Below are 25,644 nucleotides of genomic sequence, written 5' to 3' on the forward strand. Positions count from 1 at the left end.
TTCATGAAAATATAGTTGTCAAATTTATTTTCATTAGGCTGACATTCTATGAAGAATTACTAAGATTGTGTTTCCTGACATGCAACAGTTAGCAGACATAGGTCGGTTACCATAAATACTGCTGCTTGGAAGCAGCACCACCGTGTTAGAGGTAAGAGTATAGACTTTATTACTGCCATCCTATTCCATCTACATGGAATCAGAAGGTTCTGAACAGCTGGTTGGGAAGGTAGCCAAGGTGCAGGAAAGATGTCTGTGCTTCCTTTTCAAGGGCGGCCAACTCTTGAACGGTAGGTGCCAAGATATCCACATGGCCTTTATAGTTTCCACCTGCACCACACATACAAATCATTAAGCAATGTAAATGACATGCTTGAAAACTTGGGCTCAATTCTATCACTTCAAATACTGTTTCTAGCATTAAAACCTTACTACTTGGGCAAGTTATCTATAGTAATTTAGCTTTAACTTTGTAAATCAAAAGGTTCAATATAAATTAGTATTCAAGCAACACAGTTGCCTCAATACCCATGTCCACCAATAATCCCTTGGTTTGCAAACCATAGTTTACTCTGAATAGAAACATTCAGAAACAGTCTGAACTAAACAAGGTTGTCACTTAAAGACTTCTGATTCTTTGTTCAAAATCACCTACAATACTCATTTCCTAATACTTCATTAAAAGTTCAAGTACTCGATATGACTACTTCAAGACAATCAGCTAAATTGCTTCCCTTATTCACATACAGATCACATAATAAAATGCTGCAAACCAAGTAACAATAAAACACTGAAGAATAATTGGTAGAGAATAATTAACATGCTAATAATATACTATTAGCATAACAGAACAAAATCATTGTCTTCCTAAACTGACGTTCAAAGAGTCAAATTCAGCTAGGTGTGGTAGTGTATGCCTACAATCCTGGCACTGAAAAGGCTGAGGCAGGAGGATCTTGAGTTTCAGGCCAGCATGGACTACGCAACAGTGGATGCAGAGTGGGGAGGGAGGCAGATAGGACAATACATTGGAACATCTGAAAGCTTACCGCCAGCAGCCCTCTTTTGCCCATATGTAACTTTCCCATCAAACTCATCCACTGGAACTTTTATATCTGGCTCAACCTGGGAAATGGTGCAGTTCAGATGCTCTTCTATCTCAGAAAGCAGCTAAGAAAGAATGAGAAAATTATATTTCAAATCTAAATTTCACTTTGGTAAGAGTTTCACTGTGGCAGCATTAACTAAGATTAGGCCAGCCTGGATGCTTGCACAAATAGAAGCTAGAAGGAGCTGTGGAAGGAGTTCCCAAATCACAACTTAAAAACAACATCATTAGCCAGTCACAAACAGATCAAAGTAGAGATGTATTTTTTCTAGATGAATGCAGTCTGTTTATCAAGGTCTCACCTGCATTTCATTGTACCAGATGGTACAGCCTCCATCTTCCTTGAGCCTCGTGTTATAGCATCCTTTCCCACGGTTGCTGCACACATGATACCAAACCTACAGTAAAGGAAGAAAAAGCATGAACACAAATAGAAATAGAGACTAACAATATATTTTGCTCTAAATTTCTGGGTTTTTCACATTTTATTTCCTTAAAACACTAGAAAAGTAGGATAATATATTTCATTCAATGGCCAATACTTGGTGGCTCATTGAACAAATCTAAGTTATTCTAAAAATAATACAAAGGGATGAGAGTTATAGAAATTCTTAAAGTAAATTCATTAACTGACATGATAACCTGATGTCCAAAGGGGAACATGCAAACAGGTATGGTGGTGCAGGCCTGTAAACCCAGCACTCAGGCTAAGGCAAGGAGGATTGAATTTGAGGCCAGCCTAGGCTACAAAAAGGCAGGCATGGGGTAGGGAGGAGATAAATAGTAGAGAAGGTTATATTAAAACTAATATTTTAAAGATTGTTTATAGCCAAGAAAAATAAAGCTCATAGGGGAAGCGTGCACCTGAATTTGAGAAAAAGATGTATGGGAGACCTTATAAAAGCTCTTCTGCAAATCTGTAATTATGAAATATATATATATATACCTGTGGCACCCACAAACTGTCCTATGCCATAATACTACAGTGTTTAGTTTTTGTTGAAAGCTGTGTTAGGGCTCTTAGGAAAACAGATTTTGCCCTTTCCATTGTAAACCATATGCTATTATTTCTCTATTCAATCCATACAGAGGGAAGAAATGCCATAAAATGTTCACTTACTTTCCTTTGTGCCTGATTCCAATTTCAGTAGAAAATCAAACTGATTTTACTTCCCAATCAAAACCACAACTCACAATGACTGAAACAGAACATTGGAAAGATTACCTTTTCTTTTTCTGTTGCCACCAGGGAAATGGCTAGGCCCATCCTGTAAGATTTCAAAGCCTGTATTAGACTTTAGTTCTGAAACACAGGAGCTCAAAGGGGGAAGAACCGGAGCAGTACCTTTCAGCTCGCCCCACTCTGCCAATCCGATGCACGTAATTCTGCTTCTCATCAGGCAGGGTGACATTGATAACTGCAAGTAAAGGCAGTGGTTAGCAGCTGCCATTGTTTGTGAGGTTAGAGTGTAAAGCAAAAGTTTCTTCTCACCATATGGAACACCATGGATGTCAATTCCTCTAGCAGCTACATCTGTGCAAATCAAGAATCTTACGTCTCCTTTCTAAAAGAACCAAGAAAAACAGGATTCTGTCAGTGAACGCACAAGACATGAAAACAATCTCTCCACTAAGAGAGCTAAATACTTCTTTCAGATTTGTTGTCTAAGCATAACCTACTGGACCAAGTCTTGGCATTTCAGTCTACTATCTACGGAAACACGGTATGAATGGTTGGATTCAACTTTGTTTTTCTTACACCAGTGTTATTAAACCTGGCTTTACCTTTAGTCTTTAGAAATATCTTCAGAAACCCCAAAATACACTATAGAACAGAACATAGAAACTTAGGTGTTAACTTTACTCAAATTAAACTAAATCAAGGGGCTGGAGAGATGGCTCAACGGTTAAGTGCATTGACTGTTCTTTGTGTTCCATTCCCAGCACCTACATAGCAGTAACAACAATCTGTAATGTTAGTTCCAGAGGATCCAACACCCTCTTCTGACTTCTGTGGGCACTGTACACATGTGGTGCAGACAAAACACCCATACATATTAAAAAAAAATCTCAAAAAAAAAGTCCAGGTGGCTAGATACATTACCCCAACGTTACACTTTCTTATTTATTTATTTATTTATTTATTTATTTATTTATTTAAAATAACAACCGACAAGTACCAGAGAAGGAGTAGGGAATGAGCCCCTAATGCTTACAAAGGAAATACAAATTAGCTTTAGATGCCTCAGTGTAGAGAGAACAAGATTGGGAGGTGAGAGGAGCACACTGAATTGAACTTTTGGTCTCGTGTAATCACCAAATGGCAGAGCACTTGGTGAATGAAGTCAGGGATGTCAGCATGGAAACATGAACCAATCTAAGCCCAGTATGTCTCACATTTTCCATACCATGGGTTTCACGTACACCCATCCTCTACATGGCAATGAACACCCTGGTGAATGGGAATGTCAGTGGGAAGGAAGAAAGTGCTGATGTTCAGCTCTAAATGGATGAGGCCTACTAAACAACACCTAGAGCTCTGAAAGATGAAACCATACATCTTCATTGTATAATGTATTGGTCATCTTTGACACTCTGATAATAAGTTTCATGTTCCCAGTAGGTAGGCAGACAGCACTATGCTTACTGCCTAGTCCACTACTCCTGAATAGTGTGCTCAATAAGCTATTTTTTGAAGTATATACATTTACATACTTTTCTCAGGAAGATACTTTGTAGAAGTATGGGCTAGAAGCGTTTCAAAAATGCTTTCAGTCTTTAGGATGAGAACTGCTTCAATGATATTAAGTGGCACAAGAACACTATAATCAACCCCTTTAAATAATAAGGAAACGCCAGGCATTGTACCTTAAATCTTTCCAAGTTTTGCTTTCTCTCATGAGGCTTTCTGTCACCGTGAAGACACACACATGAGAACTGGTGTCCTTTTTTATCAGGTCCTAGTGAAAAGCACATTGAACAACTGACCTTGAAAAGCAGGCTAATAGCATCTATAAAGATCTATACCCCAGCTCGGCACAAAAGCAGGAAACAACTTTTCTGTCACAGGCAAAATGCCATTAAAATAAAATCCACGAAAGGCTGGGGAGGCAGCTTAGTTGGCAAATGTAAGCATGGGCAGTGTCAGCACTGAGTGTGGGGATGAAGAGGTGGACCCTTGGAAGTCGCTGGCTAGCAAGCCTAGCTGAATCCATTAGCTCCAGATTCAAGGGGAGTGCAAAAAGGTGGGAAGTCATCAAAGACCCCTCTGGCCTCCACAGGCATGTGCACACCTCCACACGAACATATACAACCCCTTACCCCAACACACAAAAAACTCTAAGCTAACTGTGCAACTTTATAAAAGAATGTAAGAACCTTTGACTAAAGTGGCTTTACCACTTAATATTCTCAACCCAAATGAGAGTACTCAGGCACACTCCACAGCCTTGGCAAAACTTGACATTTCCATTTAGATTTAGGAATATTTCCACATTGATTTATGTACTTAAATATGAAATCATTTAAATGTAAAAAAATTTCCATTTTAATGTCCATTCTACCTGTACAGAAATTCATTGACTTGTATAGACTTTGGGTCTAGTTAATTTTAGTGTGAGATGTTTTATTTATTTGCAAGGTTTGGGCCATTATATTTTCACTACAGTAGTGACCCTTTATTTCTTCTAATACTTTTATTTAAGGTCTACTTCATTCCTCACTAGACTTTTAGATTAGTATTTTACCATATGTGCTTATTAAAATTAAAGTGTCATGACTAATATAATAGAACGTGTATCTTGCAAACCAGCAAATGGTTTTTAATAATTGCCTTGGGTTTTTGATATGTTCTTTTTAACAGCATATACCTAATATTCATCTAGATTAATACTCTATATGACTTCAGCAGAATACTTCAGTCCACCGAAACTTAAGTATAGTCAGGATTTTTACAATACTGATGTTATTCTGTGATTTCTAATATGTATTTTTTCCTTCAGGACTAGAGATGGAACTCAGAGCCTTACTCATGACCAGGCAAGTCCTACCTCTGAGTTATATCCCCAGTTCTTGGGTTTTTGAGATACTATCTCACTATGTAGCTCAGGCTGACTTCAGTGACCTAATGATCCTCCAGCCTCTGCCTCCCAAGTACTGGGATTACAGGTGTGCAACACGATGCCTGGCTTCTTTCTTCCTTTAGCCTTATTTAAGGTTTTCCCTCATTCCTTTCTCCTATTTACTAGTTTAGAAAACACATGTTCTATTATTTTAACCTTTACTCTTTAAATGTTAGTGTTAATCAGTCTTAGAATTCTGTGGTTCAGGTTTACTGTAGCAATGTGGGAAAGTTCTCACAATTTACCCCAGGGTTTATCCATGAAAATGTACTGCAGAGACACTGGTAAGTTACAATGTGCCATCATTGCTTTCAGCTCTCTCTGTGCATGCATTATGGCTTTTATCAATGTGAGGCTAACAGTCTATGAAATGAGGAAATAAGCAAGAAAAAAATTTACCTCCTCCTTGTTGCATAAAGTACTGCTCCAAGTTATCACAGTCAATTTTAGTTCTACAGAAGATAATTGCTTGATCCATCTTGTGTTCCTTGATTGCTCGGACAGCATACTCTCCCTTAAGTATTTTAATAGCTTCAGACCACATCTCTTGATTACCATAGCAACAACAGAAAAAGCAACAGAATGTCAATCTGAAGCTCTCATGAGTAACATTGCCAGTCAGAGACATTGCTTAAGTTTCCTAAAAATCCCTGCTATACTACAGATAAGGTAGAGCATGAGAGTGAAATACTGAGTTATTTCATTACTTCACTTATTTCTGTTGATGTTTTATATGTTATCTACTTTTAGTGCTCCCCCCCACACACACATACACAACCTTTTAAGAACACAAAAATGCAAACACACTAACACAAAAAGCCGCATACACCAAAACTTGGTACTTTCCTCTCAAGCATTAACTTCCCATTATGCTCAAAACCTGATTACTGGATTATCTTAAATCTTAAGGAAATTAGTAAATCTAACCAGCCTAACACTAGTCCACAGAATGAAAACCTGGCTGGAAGCTTCTAAGTCATGGGAAGTCTTGCTATGGTGTTACCTGTCTGCTGATGCCCACACTGTGTCTAAATGCTCTCTGGTTGTCTCCAACTACAGTGGAGTCAAAGAAACTTTAAAGGGCAACACAGAATACAGTAACAACTGGTATTTATGAAGTACCCCTCTGACCATGGGTTAACAATATGTGCTTAACTAGCACTTTGTCTACTTTTCTTCAACAGGGAGAAGTGAGTACAGATAATGCTAATCTGGAGTTACACATAAAACTGATTTCAAAGGAACTCTCATCAATTGTAGCAATCCCTTTCAGACGCATGTCACAAACCTCTCGGTGAACTCCTCTTCTAAGGACCCACCCAAGACATCTGGTGTCAGACACACAGCCTACCGAGTTTAAGATCCATTTACTTAGGTTGTAGCGCCTTGTATCCTACTGTACCTATACATTTTTTAAATGCTATGGAAACGAAACAAATTGTTTCATAGGCTATTTTCATTGAACTGTGACTAACCAATGGGTAGAGTTTCTGTTTAAGAATATAAAGTCTTGCAGACAGACTATAGTAAAGTTGAACAATATAAATTTGTTTAATGCCCTAAATCACACACTAAGAAAGTCACAATGTTCACAAAAATAATCAAGAAAGCCAGATTATTTATCTTTCACCATTATAGCTAAAAGCATATCCTCCCCTCCATTCCCTCATCTTTATTTTTCTGAAATTTCATGGTCAATATAAATCTGTCTCTAGACAAATATATTGGTTTTCTATGATCTATAATGTATAACCTAAGACTTATGATTTTAAAGTCACAGGACTCATGTCTAAGTTCACTGATTCACATTCCTCCTCTAAGCTAAATGGTGTTAACTTGCCCCATTTCTCAATATCTCTTACTGCTTTTATTTTTCCATTCTAACTTTGTAGGTCATATCTCATGTCTTTCAAGAGAATAGTTGAAGTAGAAATCCAACAGAGCAAACAAACCATCTCCAAGATCTTTAACACATTTATTAATTGTTTTCTTCTTACCTGGACTGTTAGCACCAGGCCTTGTGTTATCTTTTGCGTGTACATCATCAGTCTGTCAAAAGTGAGAGATTAAAAAGGAATGGGGATGTTAAGGAGTGACTAAGAGCAGCTGTCATTCTATTTAAAGGAAGAAATTAATCTGTCTTTAGACTGATTTTCAAGCACAGCTTTACAATCTGTACACGAAACCATTTTTTCAGATTCAGAAAAATCCTTCATTAACTAAGGAAATTAAGTATAAAAGGAACAGTGGAAATAAAAATGTGGCTTTCAGGCTACTGCATACTTAAAACATGCACATCTTTATTAAATATAAGTAAATGTAGTAACAGTGGGGAAAAAGACGAGATGGACAAGTGAAATGAACTTTGATGAAAACAGGGCACATCCAAAGGACACAACATGGCACTCTTATTGAAATGTTACTAAAATGGACGTTTCTGCATCTGAAATTCAACATAGGTAATCTTATTTGCAAAATTATATCAAGGAAGCTAATCACAAAGAGAAAAGTAAAAGATGAAATTCGCCATTTATTTGGTGCCTTTTACATGCCCAAGCTTTCACGGTTAACACACTGCTTCATGCGAGGCTTTGGTACAAAGACTCGGGCTTTAAGCACCGCTAAGAGCCCAAGGAGATCAGCTTACCACACAAATGTTCTCATTGCACAGTACTTACTCGAATATGGTTCTTCCCAAGCCGTTCCCAGAGCTTGTCAGTTTTAGGATTTACAGGGACGACGACATGGTGCACAGTATCTGGAACAGAATCTTCCCCTTTCAAATCAACCCACGTGGGAAAATGCATTATCTTCTCAGATAGTTTCTTTACATCAAAAGAATGCAAAGTGGCAGAGCAAACAATCACCTGAAGACAGGAGAACTCAGTTTAGATCAACTTTTGAAACAATCAGCATTCCATCACACTCATTTTAAAAACTTATTTCTTTTATGTTTTGAGACTCACACTCATAATGAATGATGTGAGAACAAAGTATAGTAACCAGTGAATCTAAAACACACCCAATACCTGACTCCATGCAATAACTACTAACAGTGTGACATTGGGAGCCTATCAGTCAAGACACATCCATGCACCAACTATTAACTGTGTGACACCGGCATGCTGTCAGTCCCATCACTGTCACATAGAAACCATGCCATCTCTCCCTCGGGAAATTTTTTTGTTTTTTTGTTTGTTTTTAAAATCAAAGGCCACAAGTTTTTGTTCATTCCCTTTTAACAGTCTCTCTCTTCTCAAATGCTTCCTATGGAAGGATGAGAAAAGGAAGGGCAACGCTTTCAAAAACAACCACTACAAAGGTGACTGTCAATAGCTGAAGCTACTTCCCCTTCGTATAGGAAATAGCACCTCTATTTAGACTGTAAAGTGCTCAGTGCTCTGCAGGAAGAACTTAGCCAGTGATGACTAAGATATTACCTTTATTTCTAAAAGCAGCTTTTAAGACTGTCATCTCTGTGTGTGTGTGTGTGTGTGTGTGTGTGTGTGTGTGTGTGTGTGTGTGTGTGTGTGTGTGTGTGTGTGTACTACTCAGTAACTAGATGGTAACAAAGAAAATATTTTATACAGTGAACTTAATCAAAACTCTTTGTTCCTGCAACAGTGAATAACAATGTCTATAGACATTTTGGAGCTGCATTAGTCATTTGATACCTGAAGTCTTTTTCCATCAGAAGTAATCTGAGGAATCTGACTATGCATCCTGTTGATAAAGTCAGAATAACCTTGAGAGAGAAGTCCATCCTGCAGAAGAAGAGTTTTTATCAGTATTAAAATCTAAGTTTTCAATTGAAAATATAAGATTTAAAAAACAAGCATATATACATATCCCCATTATTTATAAAATAATTATCGGCTGGATATTAAAGACAAGTTATAAATTCAACTTTAGGTTCCTTGTGACTACAATATGAAAAAGGTATAATAAATAAACCTAAACCATACTCCAATATTCTAAAATTAATACAATAGTTTATAACACATGTCATTAAGATAATGACTTCAATTTGAAAACTGAAAAGGCTTCAGTGCTGAGAAATTAACCCAACCATCTTGAGAACAATTTGGAAGAGTATTTCAAAAGCCTCAAACTCATTTATGTTCTTCCAGATGGTCCACATTTTGCATCTGACATAAAAGAAATAATTTGTTGTATAAAAAATAATGTATGTACAAACAGCTATTACAAATAAAAAAGCAAACTACCTATGGAACTCATTGGAGAGAAATTAAACCAACCATGACATATCCATATAACAGATCATTAAACAGCCTTCAAAGAGTAATTACAAATAATGACATGAAATATTTGTGATGCAACTTTTTTTTAAAAAATAAAGGTCTGCCTGAACTTCCAAAGGTTGATTTCAATTCCCTACAGTAATTCAGTACCAGGATCCCTACTAGATCCCTAAATTCAGATGCTCAAGTCCTTGGTGTAAAGCTACTGCATATTTTCCACCTACTTTAAAGCATACTTGGATTTCTCATACCTACATGCAATGTAAATGCTATGTAAATAGCTGTTGCACTGTATTATTTAAGCAAAATCATAAAAGTCTACATATGTTCAATATAAATGGGATTTTTTTCAAGCTTTCTTTATTCAAGCTTGATTTAATATGCATATACAAAAAGTTAACTGTATATCAATAGTGTTTGAAAATGTGCTTAACTGTGGTATTTAGGTAGTAGGACCACCATGGCTGAATTTTTTTTTTTTCATAAATCTTATATGAAAAAACATAAGCATACTCTTAAAAAAAAATTCAACATACTGCTTCATCCAGAACCAAGAATCTAACTTGAGACAAGTTGAGCTTTCCAGTTGAAACCAAATCATCTAATCTTCCTGGAGTACCGACAACAATATCAACCTAAAAAGCCAAAAGCAACACTGAAGGCAAACTGAAAAATTAGTATAATTACTTTAAAATAGCAAAGTATCATTTTCTACTTACAACAAACATGAGAATACTGAAATAGTGACAGTCAATACAATGGATATATAATACTACACATGGCATTTGTGTTTCATTTGAAGTTAATATAACTTTAGCAACTAATTTTGGACAGCTTTAACTTTTAAACATAGTCTAATATATAGAATTTGCATTTTACAAGAAACATGAATTTACATGAATTCTAAAATTAAACAAGAACTTGAATCCCAGCTCCACCGTTATCCCACTGTGAGACCATTAATGTCATCTAGTATCAATTTTCTCATTTTAAACAGGGGAATATCTTTATATTACAGAACAGTTTTGATAATGAAGAGAAGACACACAGAACATTGGATGCTGGTGTATGTTCCCCATATGTCATTATAATTGAGAGTAACTGTGATTAGACTGAGTTCTCCCCACATGCCATTACAATTGAGAGTAACTGTGATCAGACAGAGTGCTCCCCACATATCATTATAATTGAGAGTAAGTGTGATTAGATTGAGTGCTCCCCTTATGTCATTATAATTGAGTAACTGTGATTAGACTGAGTGTTCCCCATATACCATTATAATTAAGAGTTACTGTGATTAGACAGAGCTCAGTCTCAGTATTCCTCATCATTTCCATCTCCACGCTTATACTCAGCATTGCTTGTTTTATCAATCAAAACACAAACAAACAAATAAATACACTAGGGGGTGGTGGTGTACACCTTTAATCCTAGCACTTGGGAGGCAGAGGCAGGCAGATTTCTGTGAGTTTGAGGCCAGATTGGTCTACAGTATGAGTTCTAGGACAGTCAGGGCTATTACACAGAGAAACCCGAGGGGGGGGGGGCAAATAAATAAATAAACAAGTAAAATAAAAAGTGACTTTTAATTAGAAAAGCCTAGAAGTAAATTCCCAGGGAAACAAAGCATACGCAAAACATGGTGGAATTTCAGATGGAGAATTTAAAAAGGACCACTGCTCTAACTTCTGGGTAAAAAGGGGGTGTGCCACAAGGCATCTTTCAGCAAAGCCTCTTTTAGTCTTGTGCTCATTTTAGCCTCATTTGATTTTTCTTGAACAAAACAGAATTTGTTCCCAAGTTAAAAGCACAACTTACCCCATTGTCCAAAACAGAGAGCTGATCCCGAGCTGCAACACCTCCAATTATGAGAAGCTCCCTGAAATGAACAGCAGAATGATAACAGAGAAAGACTAAAGTCTGTTCTACAGTTACATCTATACCATTCAGGTGGAAGAGGTCACTGAAGGAGAGCTGCAATAAAGTGAGTACAGAGCACCTCACCCCCAAATCCAGAAACAGCACGGAGGAGACTGAAAGCTTAGGGTGAGGAAAAGTCACTACACATCTACATAGCCTACTCCACATAAGCTCTTCAAAACCAGATTTCCACCTTTTAAAATATATTTGTTTGTACTATATAGAGCATTTCTGAAAAAATGGCTGGAAATCAGAGTAAAAAAGGTTGCCTTTAGGAAGGATAATCAGAAACTAAAGATAAAAGACTTGTATTTGGTGTTACTCATAGCTTGTTTAAGAGACAAAAAATTATCTCATTAAAAAAAGATTTACAAGCCAGGTGGTGGTAGTGGATGCCTTTAACCCCAGCACTTGAGAGGCAGAGGCAGGTAGATCTCTGTAAGTTCAGGGCCAACCCAGTCTACAAAGTCAGTTCTAAGTCAGCCAGGGCTGTTAAACAGAGAAACCCTGTCTCCAAAAACCAAAAAGAAAAAAAAAAAATATTTCATGTGCACGAGTGTTTTGCCAACATGCACACAACATGCAGTTATGTGCACCACATACATGTCTGCTACCTATGGAAGGGTGTTAGATCTGCTTGTAAGCCACCATGTGGGTGCTGGAAATTGAACTTGGGTCCTCTGGAAGAGTACCCAGAGCTCTTTACCACAGAGCTATGTCTCTAGACATGGGACCCCTCCCCCTTTTTGAAACAGGGTCTCATTATGTAGTCCTGACTGGCCTCAAAGTCATTGCGTAGGATAGATAGGTCAGTTTCAAATAGGCACTAGAACTTCAAAGTAAGGCAAGGACTTATTTGTATTAAATACCAAATAGTAATTCATAATCCATAATTTTACCATCTTCACCAGTGAACTGTTTTTTACCAAACATCTCCCCCTGTAGCTTTTGTCTAAGCACATTAATTTTTACAGATAATGATAATAACAATTCAAGCCACACAGGCATTTTTCCTGTTTCCAAAACTACTTCTCCGAAGGTCTCAGACTCTTACACTGAGCAGGAGCTCTGTTGTCAGCTCCATGGGAGCTTCCTTTTCAATAGGCTCAAAATGTTTCCCGCACTGTCTTCTTATTTCTTTCCCCTCCACACTATCCCACAATCCCACAGTGAGTTCTGTGAAAGCCAGAGCCCAGCCTAGATCTTCAGTCTAGACTTTACAACACAGAGTCTTAATATCTGCCAAATGGATGTATCAATCCAGTCAACAAAATTAAGGATTACTTGGTCTAGTGTAATTTATAATTAAATCAGTTTGCTTAACTTGTAAGTAAGGCCACTATTAACACCAGAACCTGTGTTCCTGGAATTAAGAAAGTAGAAATAATCACATAACATTGTGAATATACTGAAAACCACCTAAATGTACATTTCTAGACAGTGAGCTTTATCACCCAAACTGTTCCAATTAAAAGCAAAAAACAAAAAATAAGTGAAATCAACAGTCTACTTACAGGATTAGGCTTTCCACAAATGAAAAGGGATTCCTAGCTGAATGTGGTGGCCTACACCTGTAATCACAGTACTTAGGAAGCAGGAGGAGAGTTTGAGGCCAGTTTTATAGCAAAATCCAATCTCACAAAAGAAATAAAGAAACAAAGAAAGTCTCCCTCCATGTAATGCTTGAGACAGATAAGACCACCTCTGCAGGAGTCTTACAGTCACTCTCAGGTTAGATTTACTGACATCCTACACTGAGCTGCACATTTTCTAAGTGAAGAGATGAAATTAATTTAATACTGAATAAAATCAACCTCTGCCCAAAGGAAGAAAGTTTGAATGGAAAAACTATTATTACAAAGTTATAGTGTTTTATGTAGTATACCAATACCTCCTCTTGTTTAACTTTATTCTTCCAGAACTCTTTAAACTTAAAGACAATAGCATTTGAGCTTAAAAGGAAGGCTTACCGTAACTTAGGGTTATCAATATACTTCTTAAACTGCTTGACGTTGTTCAAGGTTTGCTCAGCTAACTCCCTGGATGGCTCCACAATGAGAGCCTTTGGAGCATTAGGGAGAAATTTTGTTTGTGACACCTGTGCATTACCTTAGGAGAACAGAGAAGACCACAGGTCACATAATACACACCTGAAAATACCATCAGTTGTAAAATGTGAGTGCTAATGTTCCAGTATTAAAATCTAAGTAATAATTGTAAAATATGGGGAGACAATCCAACAAAAAAAAAGCTAAAATTCCTAAAATAACTTGTGATTTTTTAAGTCTAATTGGGATGAGAACAATTGATTGACATAACCCATTTTTTTGTGACAAGTCAGAAAATGTACTTTAAGTGGGTGAACTATACCAGGCAATAATACAGGAAATGGTGTCAACTTTCAAGTCAAGACCACTTGGATCTGAATTCAGTACTACCACTTATCTTGAGCAAGTGACTTCAAATTCTTATTCTTCAGGCTCCCTGTAAAATGTGAAGGGCACTACCCCAGAGGGCTGTGTGAAGACTAAACAATCTGTGGAAAGCACTTATTCACAAGTACAGAAGCCAAGCCTATCACTGCTATCAAGACTGATCTAGCCCAAATGCCTAACAGACACAAAGTAGTTCACCAATTAAGTTTTGAAATGGAATTTTACTAATCTCTTAAGGAGGCTGATTCAACCAGAGCAGGAGGCAAAAGGGACTCACTAAGAGGAGCCCCTCCCACTGATGTTCTCTAGAAACTCTCATCCTCTCGGGTTACAGTAAGTACCTGTGTGCTGCGACTTGACGATGTAACTATCTGGGGCCTTGGAAAGACCAACAAAACCGTCTTTTGGTGGAAACTTAAATTCTTCTTCACCAAAGTTAAATTTCAATTCAGCATTCTGGCATTAATTAAAAAAAATAAATTTTAACCTAATGGCAAACCGCCCAGTAAAATATAATGAAAATCAAATAGTTTAGATCATAGAAAAACTTCTGCTTACCTTCAAAACACAGGCAGGGAAGAGGGCTTGGTTTTTTATATGTGCTGGTATTTCAAATGCCAGACCAAGGTCTTTTCCTTTAAAACAAATAAACAAAAGCAGAGAAATTAAAATGAAGAATTTCTACATACACAATAAAATCTACTACCTGCCTTGCTTTCTCATGCTCTCTGAAACCCACGGATAAAGGTGTGCTGCCTAAAGCCAGCCTATTCGCCATTTGACTTCACTAACTGTCCCCTCTTCCTGTCTACATGTCTAATTACTGCCTTCCTACAAGACCTATGCCTCTTCAGAGCTCACATATACTCCTACACTAGACACAAAAATCCTTCCTTGAGCCCACAGCTCCTTCCACTTAACTTGCATTTTTCTTCTTATTTGTGAAGTCAAGTCCCTGATTTATGTTTTTAGGACATTCTTCCTTCTGTTTATCCCCACTGGCTACATGTCTGATTCATGCTCACCCACCTCCTTGCCCTCCCAAAATAGCTATCAAGTACCAAACCCTATAGAGAACTGTCACTCCTGTCTCTCTTGACAATACTTTCAGCAATACTGAGCACAAGCTGAGTTCTCCCTTCTCTGTGACAGTCTCCCCTTGGGTAGCCGGATTCCATGCACCCCTGTTCTCCCTTCTCTTCCTCTCTGCTAGATTCTCCTCAGTTAGACAGCTTTTAGCCATGGGGGACCAGGCCTCAGAGCTTTACTAATATTTATGTACTCTTACTCCATAGGTGATTTCAACCCACTTCCCACATCCTAGTATGTTTTCAACACAGCTGGCCCATCCTGTTGGAGACATGCCACCCCTGTTCAGAACTGCAGGGGATTTTCAACTTACTCAGAACAAAAAGCAAAGCTTGTACTACAGCCTACCTCACTGAGCTATCATCTCTCTCTCCAGCTCAAGCCCCTGACATGGGTACCACCTCACTGTTGCTAGGGTAGTGCAGACATTTCCACCCCAGAACCTTCTCTTTGCTCTTCCCTCTGCCTGAAATGCTCTTCAGGTCTTAGCACAACTCCACCCAACTGACTCCTTTTAAAGGTCTTCTCATCAACAGAGCCTTCTCTGAGCTTGCTATGGATAAGTACACATCCCCACACACAATGTATGGAAAAGCACACACACATCCCCACACAGCAATGCACTCCCTATGGAAAAGCACACATCCCCACACAGCAATGTATGGTAAAGCACACATCCCCATACAGCAATGCACTCCCTTGCCTTGCTTTTCCTCTCCTTCCCACCTAACATTTTACTTGTAAATAATAGATGTCTGCCTCTCCTCATCAGTGTGAAAGTACCACAGAGTTGCCCTTCATCTGCTCCACCTTCTGCTGTGGTTTCATCATTGACTAGTACACAGGGCACATAGCAAATACTTCACAAAACAAATATCCACTGAAATGAAAGGTAGGTGAGTACAGAACTGAAGAGGAGAGTAAGAGAATCAGAACCAAGAATCACAATTTTTCTTACTGATAAGATCCAGAGCACCTACCATTCTTAGAGAATTTCACATGCCCTTTATCAATATCCAAGTAGCAGCCAATGGTATCATGCATAGTGAATTCCTGAAATCCCAGAAAGTGCAATGTTATTATCAGAAAACAAGATCTGAAAGGAGGTTAACAAATCACAGACAGCAGCATCAAAAGCAAACGCTGGTGTTTCAAAAGAATTTCTCTACATGGTAAGGAAGGTCTCAAAAATGACTATCACAGATGGGCATGGTGGCTCACTCCTGTAATCCAGCATGGGAGGGGCTGAAGCAGAAGGATCACCATGGATCTAGGTTACAAATAAGATTTTGTCTTAGGAAAGAAAACCATTAAAAAACTGTCAGAGCATACATCCCATCCAATAGTAGATATATGTGACAGGCTTCTCAGAATCAACATGACATTAAGGAATAATGCCATGGATTTAGGGTCAGAGAACTATATTTAAAGTCTTCATAACCAAAACTAAGAAATGAGAATAAAATAGATCTAAGTTCCAAAGACAGAATGAGATAAAGAAAGACAATATACTTTAGAGGGGCTAATAAAATTTTAAGCACTATTTATTTAGTCTTACATCAATTTCTTTTTCCAGTCCAAACCTGAACTATCTTTGGAAAATGCTTGTCTTTGAGAAGCACATCCTCAGTCATGTCATAAGTGACTGAAAATGCAAGAAGGTTTCCAAACACTATCGAATAAACAGCATCAGAGCTTACCTCTCCATAATTATCAAACTGTTTATTATGGGATTTCTTCCCTGTTCCACCGAAGCCAAATCCAAACTTGTCAGTACCTAGATTTTAAACATAGTTTACTAGAGCTCTGAGCTTACAAGGAGAATTAAAAGCCCCATGGAAGAAGTGATTTTACCCGTGGTGGACTCTCAGAGCCCACAGCAGACAAACCTCCCTAGATTCCTGAGCCCTGCATCATCTGGGGTATTTTCAGTCAATGCAGAATATGCAATATTACAGACACAAGTGACACTGCAGCACTCTTGGCTTTGGTTACTAACAAACTCACAATCATTTGAAGTATCTTTGCAATAGTGTATGTTTCCAGCATGCTGAGTTAAGCCTGATCTTCATTCTTAATCTTATTCTCCAGTTAAATACTGACAGAACATGAAGAGGGGGTGCTAATCGGAAGCAAGCAGTAACTTACTTCAAGTCTTTTCTGGAACTGGGAGAGGTACACATAAATATCTTTTATGTCCATAAAATTATGACAGTGAAGTCTATTAGTTTGTCTCCCAAAAACAAAATGTTACCAATCTATAAAGTAGTTCAGTTACTATAGAAACACTTACCTAGGTCTAAGGAGGCCTGCATGGTAGACCACCCAACTCTGCACAGCCCTTGGTCATGACAGGATACCTCATAGTAGTGTTTCCCTGTAAGGGTAAAATTCTCTGGAATTTACAAAAATTACATGCACATGACCCATTTACCAACTCCCACTGCTTCTGAGTTACATCTGTATGTGACAGAGAGCTGTGGGTCTTTCTGTACCTTTAAGACTGTGCAGATCTTTGCTTTAAAGCGCCTAAGGGAAAGTCAAGTACTGACAGTTTCAATTTTTAAGCAGTCATGAATGCCGGTTAAATACCTTTCAGCAATCCTCTAGTGGCTCTGCACCCATGCCATTCCTTCACTTCTCTGCTCTGACAACACAGGCCATCTGACCCAATTGCTAGATGAGAGAAAAGCATACAGAAGTGTACATTAGTACAGGCCCACAAACTGTCCATCATGAAATAAAAACCCATCAGACTCATCAATAACAGCTTCACTTGCCAGAGTGTTCCAGAGTTTACATTCCTAGATGACAGCAGTGCTTCCTCTTCATCCCTGCATCTCCTGGGCTATGCTGGTCACTAAGTTCTATACTGTCACCGTTAGGACAAGAGTTCACATAATGAATCCAGAAAAGATGGGCACAGCCTGTTTTGCCTGAATAATCACCTCATGGACAACACGTGTTTAGACAGCCATTCTCCAGTGCTGTGAGGACAAGAGGACTAAGGGATGCCATGGGACCCACTCATCACAATTTGCTGACTACTTAGTAATAAACATATAACCAGTGTGTGCTATTTGGGTAGTACTGGGAGCTCTAAGAGATGAGGTTTTACATCACACACCAGAGTCAGACATATGCTTATTAAATAAAGACCTGGCGTTTGTCCATACTAGAAAGAAACTGAATCTTTTGCGCTATTCATGTTTCCAAGTCATACTCTGTACCTGGTAAAGAACAAACTTGTAAAACAACACTTCATCAAACATCTTAACTCATTTTTCAAAAGTTTTAAGTTCCTACTCATGTGAAAATGAATATTATGAACCTTTGTATAAGGGTCTCTGGTGAGCTGCCTAAAATCCCAGCACTTGGGCGACAGAGGCAGAATTGAGAGTTCAACAGGGCATCATGGAAAAAGATAGATGGATGCATGATATTAGAACACAGTTCTGCACAGATGGGAATCCCAGTGAATCCTACTATTTATACAATTAATGTGTTAATTAAAATAATAAAACAATAATAAATACAAACATTCTACCTTTTATAATTTCTAAGTCTATTTGGACTAGAAAAGTTTTTCCTTTACTAAATTATACACGCCTTATTGTACATATATATCTACACTCACATTTTTATATATGTGAATATTTGCATATACACATACACATAATTTAAATCTCAAGTACATGTGGAATTTACTTCTAGTTATGATATGTGGAAGCCAATTCTTTTGATGCTCCAGATGGATCATCAATGGTGCCAGCATCTTTTACTGCATAAATATCCCCTCTCCCCAGTGAAATACAGTATTACAACACTACATTTTTGTACACATTAATTTGTCATACATACTAGGATTTATTTCCATTATATTCTACTGTCTCCTTCTAGTTCAGCACTATCCTGTTTATCTTTAGTGACTATATTCTAATCTTTGGTAATTAAAGGATGTACAGTACTTTTTAATAATTTTCTTGGTATTTGCACGTATTTTTTTAAGCTTCTGAATTATCAATGAGTAGGTAAAAATTATCTACTTACCAAAAGCAGACCCTCTGTCATATGGGTTCATCTGCCATTTGTTGAGCACTAAACAAATAAATATAAGAAAAGTGAGCCATAACCATATGAAATATATAGGTCTATGAAAACAGAAAATAAACTATTTTATATATCAATGTCCTTGATTCAACATGGTTTTTGTACATTATTTGTAATAGACACATATATGTACAGATGTTTTTATTAAAGACAAAACTAACCCTGAAAATCAAATGGCACCAATGATTGTCACTGGCCCATTTGACTAAAACCTAGACTCCTTCCTTGTTTCAGTGCACTCTGTATACAGGACACTGAACTTTGTCATGGACAAAGTGAAGTTTAGGTAACCAAACAACTCAACCTTAAACAACTGACGTCATTAGCCAGTCTTTTATTTTAATTCAATATGAAATTCTCGTCACACTTTCATTTTTCTTCCTATTTTTATGTTTGGTATTTTTCCTTTTCTAAAACATCTTAATAATCCATGAATGATAAAAATCATGCAGTTTAGCGCATCTTCCTGTCCAAAGCAGAAATCCTTTCTGGATCATGTCTAATCAAGAGCTATCTATCAAGTTTGAATACTATGAACTCTGGAGAACAGGGCTCCCTTGTCAGCTCACCTGAACCACTGGCTAGTCCTAAAGTTAGGAGAATCTGCACATTACGTGTAAGCTGTTCCGGGTCTGTTCCCTAGAGCAATCATGTCCTTTCCACATTTCTTCAGTCATCAGATGTCATCTTTTCCCCTACCCTTTATGTTTATAAATCTACATTGTCTCCTCACCATACATGATTTTTAGACCCATCCTACTTCTGCTTAGCCATCTCAGAAGCATTCTTGTCTAGCATCATCTCTCATAAATGAGGGCATATGGCTATTAAAAGTTCTGAAACTATTTTAAAATAGGCCAACAGCGCAGTTATACTCATTGTCTATCATAAAATTCATCTGCTAAATTAGTTCATCCTCTCTGACATTATTTCTTTCCTATCAAAAAGAAAAAGTTGATATGCCAAGTTCACTCAACTTAAACTTGCTATGTTTCACAATTCTGTTTTGTAACATAAAACAAGTTACTTTAAAATATATAACACATTTGTTAAAATGTGACAGAAGCAGAGAAGAAGAATGCAATTTAGAAACTATGGAAGGAAAAAGATCATAACTTAAAGATAGGAAATGAAAGAGAGATTATTCATAGTAGACAGGATCAAAGCCCAGTAAGAGGATCAGCCTTGAGTCTGTAAGGAAGACAAATCCCACATTGCACAATATACCAATTTATTCTTAGTCTTAGGCACACACAGTTACATATGGTTAAGAAAACCACAGAAACCACCAATGGTAAATTCCAAATGCCAGTGTATTCTCAAAAGAAGCACTATAGGTGTTTTAGGATGGACAATTCACTAATTAGGTTGTAAATGTCACTTGTTATCCCTGTTTCCAGGACACAACATGGCAATTGCATACATGGGCAATAAATGCATACTGTAAACTAGCAACCAAGAGAAGGAAGGACTAATTACAAAAAAAGAAAATAGGAACATAAACAATTACCTGAAGCTCCGGTTTTGATAGTAGTTTTCCCTTTCTTTCCTTCCTGTTGGTCTTTCAGGGTCTCATACACAATCTGGATAACTGGAATACTAAAGGCCTGTCAGAGAGACGTTTCCTATATTACTAGTCAGCTGCTACTGAGCAGTCAGTATGATGGAAGGTTGCACATGCACATTAGAAATGATCCAGAGGGCTGCTCCTATTTCATTTCCCAAACCTAAATACCAATCAGATAATCAAGAGTTGACAGACACAAGCCAGCTGATGTTCTGGAGCACAGAATGAGGAACTTGAGAATGAACATAAAGCGAAGCACAGAAATGTCATCTACTCGGACTGTTTCTCTAGTCTAGGCCAACAGCAGACACATTTTCTGGGTGCAATCTTTTTATTTTAAGAGCATCCTGAAATGCCTGCAAACGTTACAGAATCCATGCCTCTTTCCGTAAGACCTCTTTAAAACTACATTTTTAAAACCATAGTCTTTACAAACCTTCATAATTTGCCAACAAGAGAAGTATTACTCTGAATGGCTGTGCTGGCTAGTTTTGTCAACTTGAACTGAGCTTCAGTCACTAAGGGAAGGGAATCTCAACTGAGAAAATGCCTCCATAAGATCAGGCTGTAGGCAGACCTGTGGGGCATTTTCTTAATTAGTGATATGGGAGGGCACAGACCCTTGTGGATGGTACCACCCCTGGGCTGGTGGTCCTGGGTACTATAAAAAAAAAAGTAGTCTGAGCAAGCCATGAGGAGCAATCTGCAAGCGGTACACCTCTCAGGCCTCTGCATCAGCTCCTGCCTCCGGGTTTTGTCAGGTTTGAGTTCCTACACTGGCTTCTCTCAATGCACTGTGACTTAGGATATGTAAGCTAAATGAACCCTTTCCTCTCCACGTTGCTTTTGGTCATGGTGTTTCATCACACCGATAGCAACCTAATTAAGTCAATGACAAACCATCATTTCTTACACACTGGAGGGGGATGTTTTAATTATTTCAAAATATAAGCTGTTCAAATACATGAAATATATAAACTGTTCAAATACTTTAAAATTCAGGTTTTAATTAAATTTAAATGTATTACTTACACCAGTTTTTCCACTTCCTGTTTCTGCTGCCTGAATGGGGAAAATTAATTGTAGTTTAAATTGTGAATTAAGAGAGATCAAACAGCATAATACCATGTAGAAATCTTGTAATACTTGACTAGCTAACTTTATGCTACCACCCACCATTATCTGCAGTAAAAACTGAAAAATCACCTAAGCCTATTCCCATAGCTTCTGTAGAATACACTAGCCATAGTATATTATGTTACAAATGCTGGTGAATGAATAAAATTAATTTGATAAAACAATTCCAGTTGTAAGCTTCTGAGATGTCTTAAAGTGGGTTATACACAGCACTGGAACAAGTATGTCCCAAACCACCAACCACATTATTAAATATAAACCTACCATAAGTACATCACCTCCTCCTAGGATTAGTGGGATAGATTCTGCTTGGATATCAGTTGGCAGACTAGAAGAATCACATTTGAAGAACTGTAGTTAGTTATTTGACAAAAATTAGTATTCATATTACAAGATTTTTGTCAAAAATGTATTTGAGTTCTATATACTTACAGCCAATCCATCTCTTCCACAGCTTGTGCAATCTCAGGCATAACACCCATCTCTGAAAACAAAAAGTCATTTTAATAATCAAACCTATTAATAAATCATATTATCTTAAAGCCTCTTACATAGAACTGGGGAAAGCCTTGAAGTCTGGCTCTTATACTGGACCTTTGTATGGAATTGCTGAGTATTCAGTTTTGGAGACAGATTTGACTTCAATCCAAGGTCTCATTTACAAAGAAGACTTTGAGCCAAAACTATAAATCTGTTTTCTCTGCAGAAAATGGTACTTGTCGTAGGAAAATGTGAAGTAACACTATGATACCTCTAGCACAGTGCCATTAGCACATGGTAGTCACCAGTGCTTGTTTAGCTATTAATAAAGGAGTTAAAAATCTGACAGTTAGGCTCCTAGACCTGTATCTCCAGTTTCACTGGGTGATAATGTAGCAGTTCTATGTCCTGGCTAGTCCAAGACCATCTGAACATCCTCTAGGATCTAAGAAAAATAGACAGCCCATATTTCATGGCAGCCATAGTCAAAATTCCATTCATAAGGCCCCATGTGTCCCAGAGGTTTTAATGTCCTTATTATAGAGATTTGACAAGTTAAGGTAATGATCACGTTATTTACCCTGAGTTGACTATTATGAAGCTTATTTAGGGATCAAAGCTTCACACTGAACCTTCTAACTACATACAAATACTATGTTTCAATAAAAAACTTAAAGTGTAAGTAAATCAGAAACTTCCACATATAGGAATAACTTTTGGTTTTGTGCTTCGTAGTGCTTCTTAAGTTTAGATAACCTCTCAATCACCACTACACTGCACAGTACACAAGGCATGTGAAAAGTGTTTTCACAATAACACCATTGCTTTAAGGAGGAATCCATTTCTGTAAGTTTGAGAAATAAAATTGTTTGTATTCTAATATATATACAATGATGAACCAATGGGAAGCAGGTATACCAGTACAGAAAACCTGAACAACAGGAAATGTCAGGTGAAGATCTGCTGTTAATTGTCTATTTAAATAATTTTGCAGAAAATCAAAAATGTGATAATGTGGGCAGTACTGTCATTTTATCATTCCTCAAGTGAAACCAGTTATAGTTAGGTAGATTACTTAACCTACCCTTCCACAGATAAACTACTTAAGCCCTAAAGATGAACACCTAGACTCACCCACCTAACAACTATGCCCTACAGTCTAGTCCCATGCTGTCTCCTAGAATGCAAACTACTGGTAAGAAAGGAGAGCAATGGCCCAGGTTCAGTGGCTGAAGACACTTGCCACCAAGCCTAAAGACCTGAGTTCAAGCCCCTTGCCCCAGATGGTAGGAGAGGACCAACTCTAGCAAGTTGACCTGACCCTCACTCGGCAACATTCCTGTTCAACTCCTACCACCAAAACATAAAGAAAAATATTTTTTAAAAAAGCAAGTGATGGTTTTAAATATGCTACACACAGAACATTGCAAGCTCAAGCAACAACCATGGATTGTTTTCAGCAAATTTTAGACAGTTTCTTGCCACATCCTGGTCATGTGTTGGGCATATTTTCTACAGACTTAACCTTTTTTAGGGGAAACAGGTACATGCTCAAATTCTTTAATTTTACTTTTGTCCTGAAACTTGGACATTTCTTCCAAAGATGTGTGCCTATAAAACAACAGCCTACAACTTCCTAACAGATTTCAGATCTAAAATTGTGTTAAGTGAGAGAATTCCTCTTAGGAGACATGACTTTAACAGAAAAGCTTTCCCCCTGTAGCCTGAGATATAGAATTCCTGATATTCTTACCGGAGAAAATGGAAAAAGCAAACAATAGTATGATATCATTTAACTAGGTTAATATGAAAAGACAGCACATCTGATTTATTGCTATATATATGCACAAATATACAAGTACATAAATGTGTATATATATATATATGTATGTACACACACATATATAGAGGGATCATATTTAGTACATTTAAGGCTGGTTGAACTTTGCAAAACTGTGGGTGCATAAGCAAAGGTGATCGAGAAAGTGAGACACATCAACTGGTGGTTCAACACCCTTTTCCAAACCCTGTTTGGTGTCAGAAAGCAACTAACTCATTCTCAAAAGTTATAGTTAAGTGTGTCCCTGAGGAAAATTCTTTTCCTTTAGCTTTGACATTCAACGTTAACCCTCACAGTGTGATGCTTAACAAATGACGATTAAATTTATTCTTGGTAGTTTTATTCTCGGAAAGGCTTGTATGTGGGAGGGGAAGAGGAACCCTAAACAGGACAATCATCCTTTTCCCCAAAATGTCCCCGTCCCCACGCTAGCTGCTGCTTGGCCTGGCCAAGACCAGATATGTCGTGGGTCCCTGCCACGTCAAAGGGGCAGGAGCCTGGGCTCCGCGAGCGCAGATGCCATGGTCGGGAACTGGCAGGTGGCGGCAAGGCCCACTGCAGAATGGTAGAACAAGCTGCTCGGCGACGATTCCCGGGTAGCGCCCAAGGGAAAAAGCCGGGCCTGAACCGACCGCCCCTGCCGAACAGCGCGGGTCCCCGGGGGGCGACGTCTCTCCGGTCTCCCACCACCCGACCCACCCCACCGCCACAACAGTAATCCTGACTAGCTCCCTGTGGGCCGAGGAGAGCCGCTCACAACCCCTCAGCTTCCCACCACGCACCGGAGAAGGCCGCCATCTTCGCGAACTCCTCCGCCGCTCGCTCGGTCTTTCCCTCCCTCCCTGCCTGCAGCCACGCCGCGGCTGCGGCGGCGCGCGCTTCCGGTCCACGCTCTTCGGTGTTCCGACTCCGGGTGGGGACACGGACCCAGGACAAAGGTTCTGAGAAAGAAAGGACCCGCCAGGCTGCTCACCCAGTGCTGTTGGACTTTGGTTTCCCCAATAGCCAGATCTGGTCATCAATAGCCATCTTTAGAGTTACGGTGTGCCTAGAGGAAGTCGTGTGCTGTTGAGATTAGTTTTCCTCTATAAAAAAGCCACGATCCTCAAACAAGAAGCCAGGCTGCCCTGATAGCAGAAACGGGCCCTCTTACCTCAGTCTCACAAGGATGACAGGGCCAAATGGTTTAAGAATGACTTGAGAATGCACTGAATTCATTGCCCAGTCAATCAGGACTAGAGAATGTCTGTCACCCCTAGGCCCAATTAACTATTTTTAATAGAAAAACTAGTGGTACAGGTGTGCTTTTCTTCCTTCAACCGTGTTTAATGTGGTGTTGATAGTTTCAGGCTTGACTTCAAGCTATTTTAAGTCCCCTTTGTGTTCAGAGAGATGGGTCAGTAAAGAAACGATGGCTTCTCCCCATACAATATGTGTTGGAAATAGAGATATTCATTTAAGGTCTGGGAAAAGTTAATGGTTTAAATAACATCACAGAACTACTACTGAATGGCAACCTGGGATCTGACTATCTCCAGGGACCATTCTGTGCTTTCTGTCCTAGAAATTGGGGAC

General features: G+C 38.4%; 1 protein-coding gene across 1 annotated transcript; it reads right to left on the reverse strand.

Moving 5' to 3' along the window:
• Ddx1 (DEAD-box helicase 1) lies at positions 1-24,990 on the reverse strand. The gene is made up of 26 exons (XM_027424646.2): positions 24,852-24,990; positions 22,182-22,233; positions 22,014-22,077; positions 21,645-21,674; positions 20,556-20,652; positions 18,986-19,033; positions 17,528-17,611; positions 17,229-17,312; positions 16,636-16,712; positions 15,916-15,988; positions 14,405-14,481; positions 14,188-14,302; positions 13,382-13,520; positions 11,310-11,370; positions 10,028-10,126; positions 8,904-8,993; positions 7,908-8,096; positions 7,227-7,278; positions 5,629-5,775; positions 3,977-4,068; positions 2,601-2,673; positions 2,454-2,526; positions 2,334-2,376; positions 1,411-1,506; positions 1,050-1,170; positions 1-330 (listed from the first exon to the last, which is right to left on the reverse strand). The coding sequence occupies exons 1-26, from the start codon at positions 24,865-24,867 to the stop codon at positions 200-202; spliced, it is 2,223 nt and encodes a 740-aa protein (XP_027280447.1). The 5' UTR covers positions 24,868-24,990; the 3' UTR covers positions 1-199.
• Positions 24,991-25,644: the final 654 nt, after the last annotated feature.

This window comes from Cricetulus griseus, chromosome 7 (assembly GCF_003668045.3).
Source record: "Cricetulus griseus strain 17A/GY chromosome 7, alternate assembly CriGri-PICRH-1.0, whole genome shotgun sequence".
NCBI classification, from domain to species: Eukaryota; Metazoa; Chordata; class Mammalia; order Rodentia; family Cricetidae; genus Cricetulus; species Cricetulus griseus.

What these genes read in the sequence shown, in the direction of transcription:
- Ddx1 (XM_027424646.2), bottom strand. An exon ending in TGTGAAATTCTCTAAGAATG is followed by an intron (nt 14,482 to 15,915) that starts GTAGGTGCTCTG and finishes TTTGTTTTAAAG; the next exon opens with GAAAAGACCTTGGTCTGGCA. An exon ending in TCTCTGTTTTGGACAATGGG is followed by an intron (nt 10,127 to 11,309) that starts GTAAGTTGTGCT and finishes TTGGCTTTTTAG; the next exon opens with GTTGATATTGTTGTCGGTAC.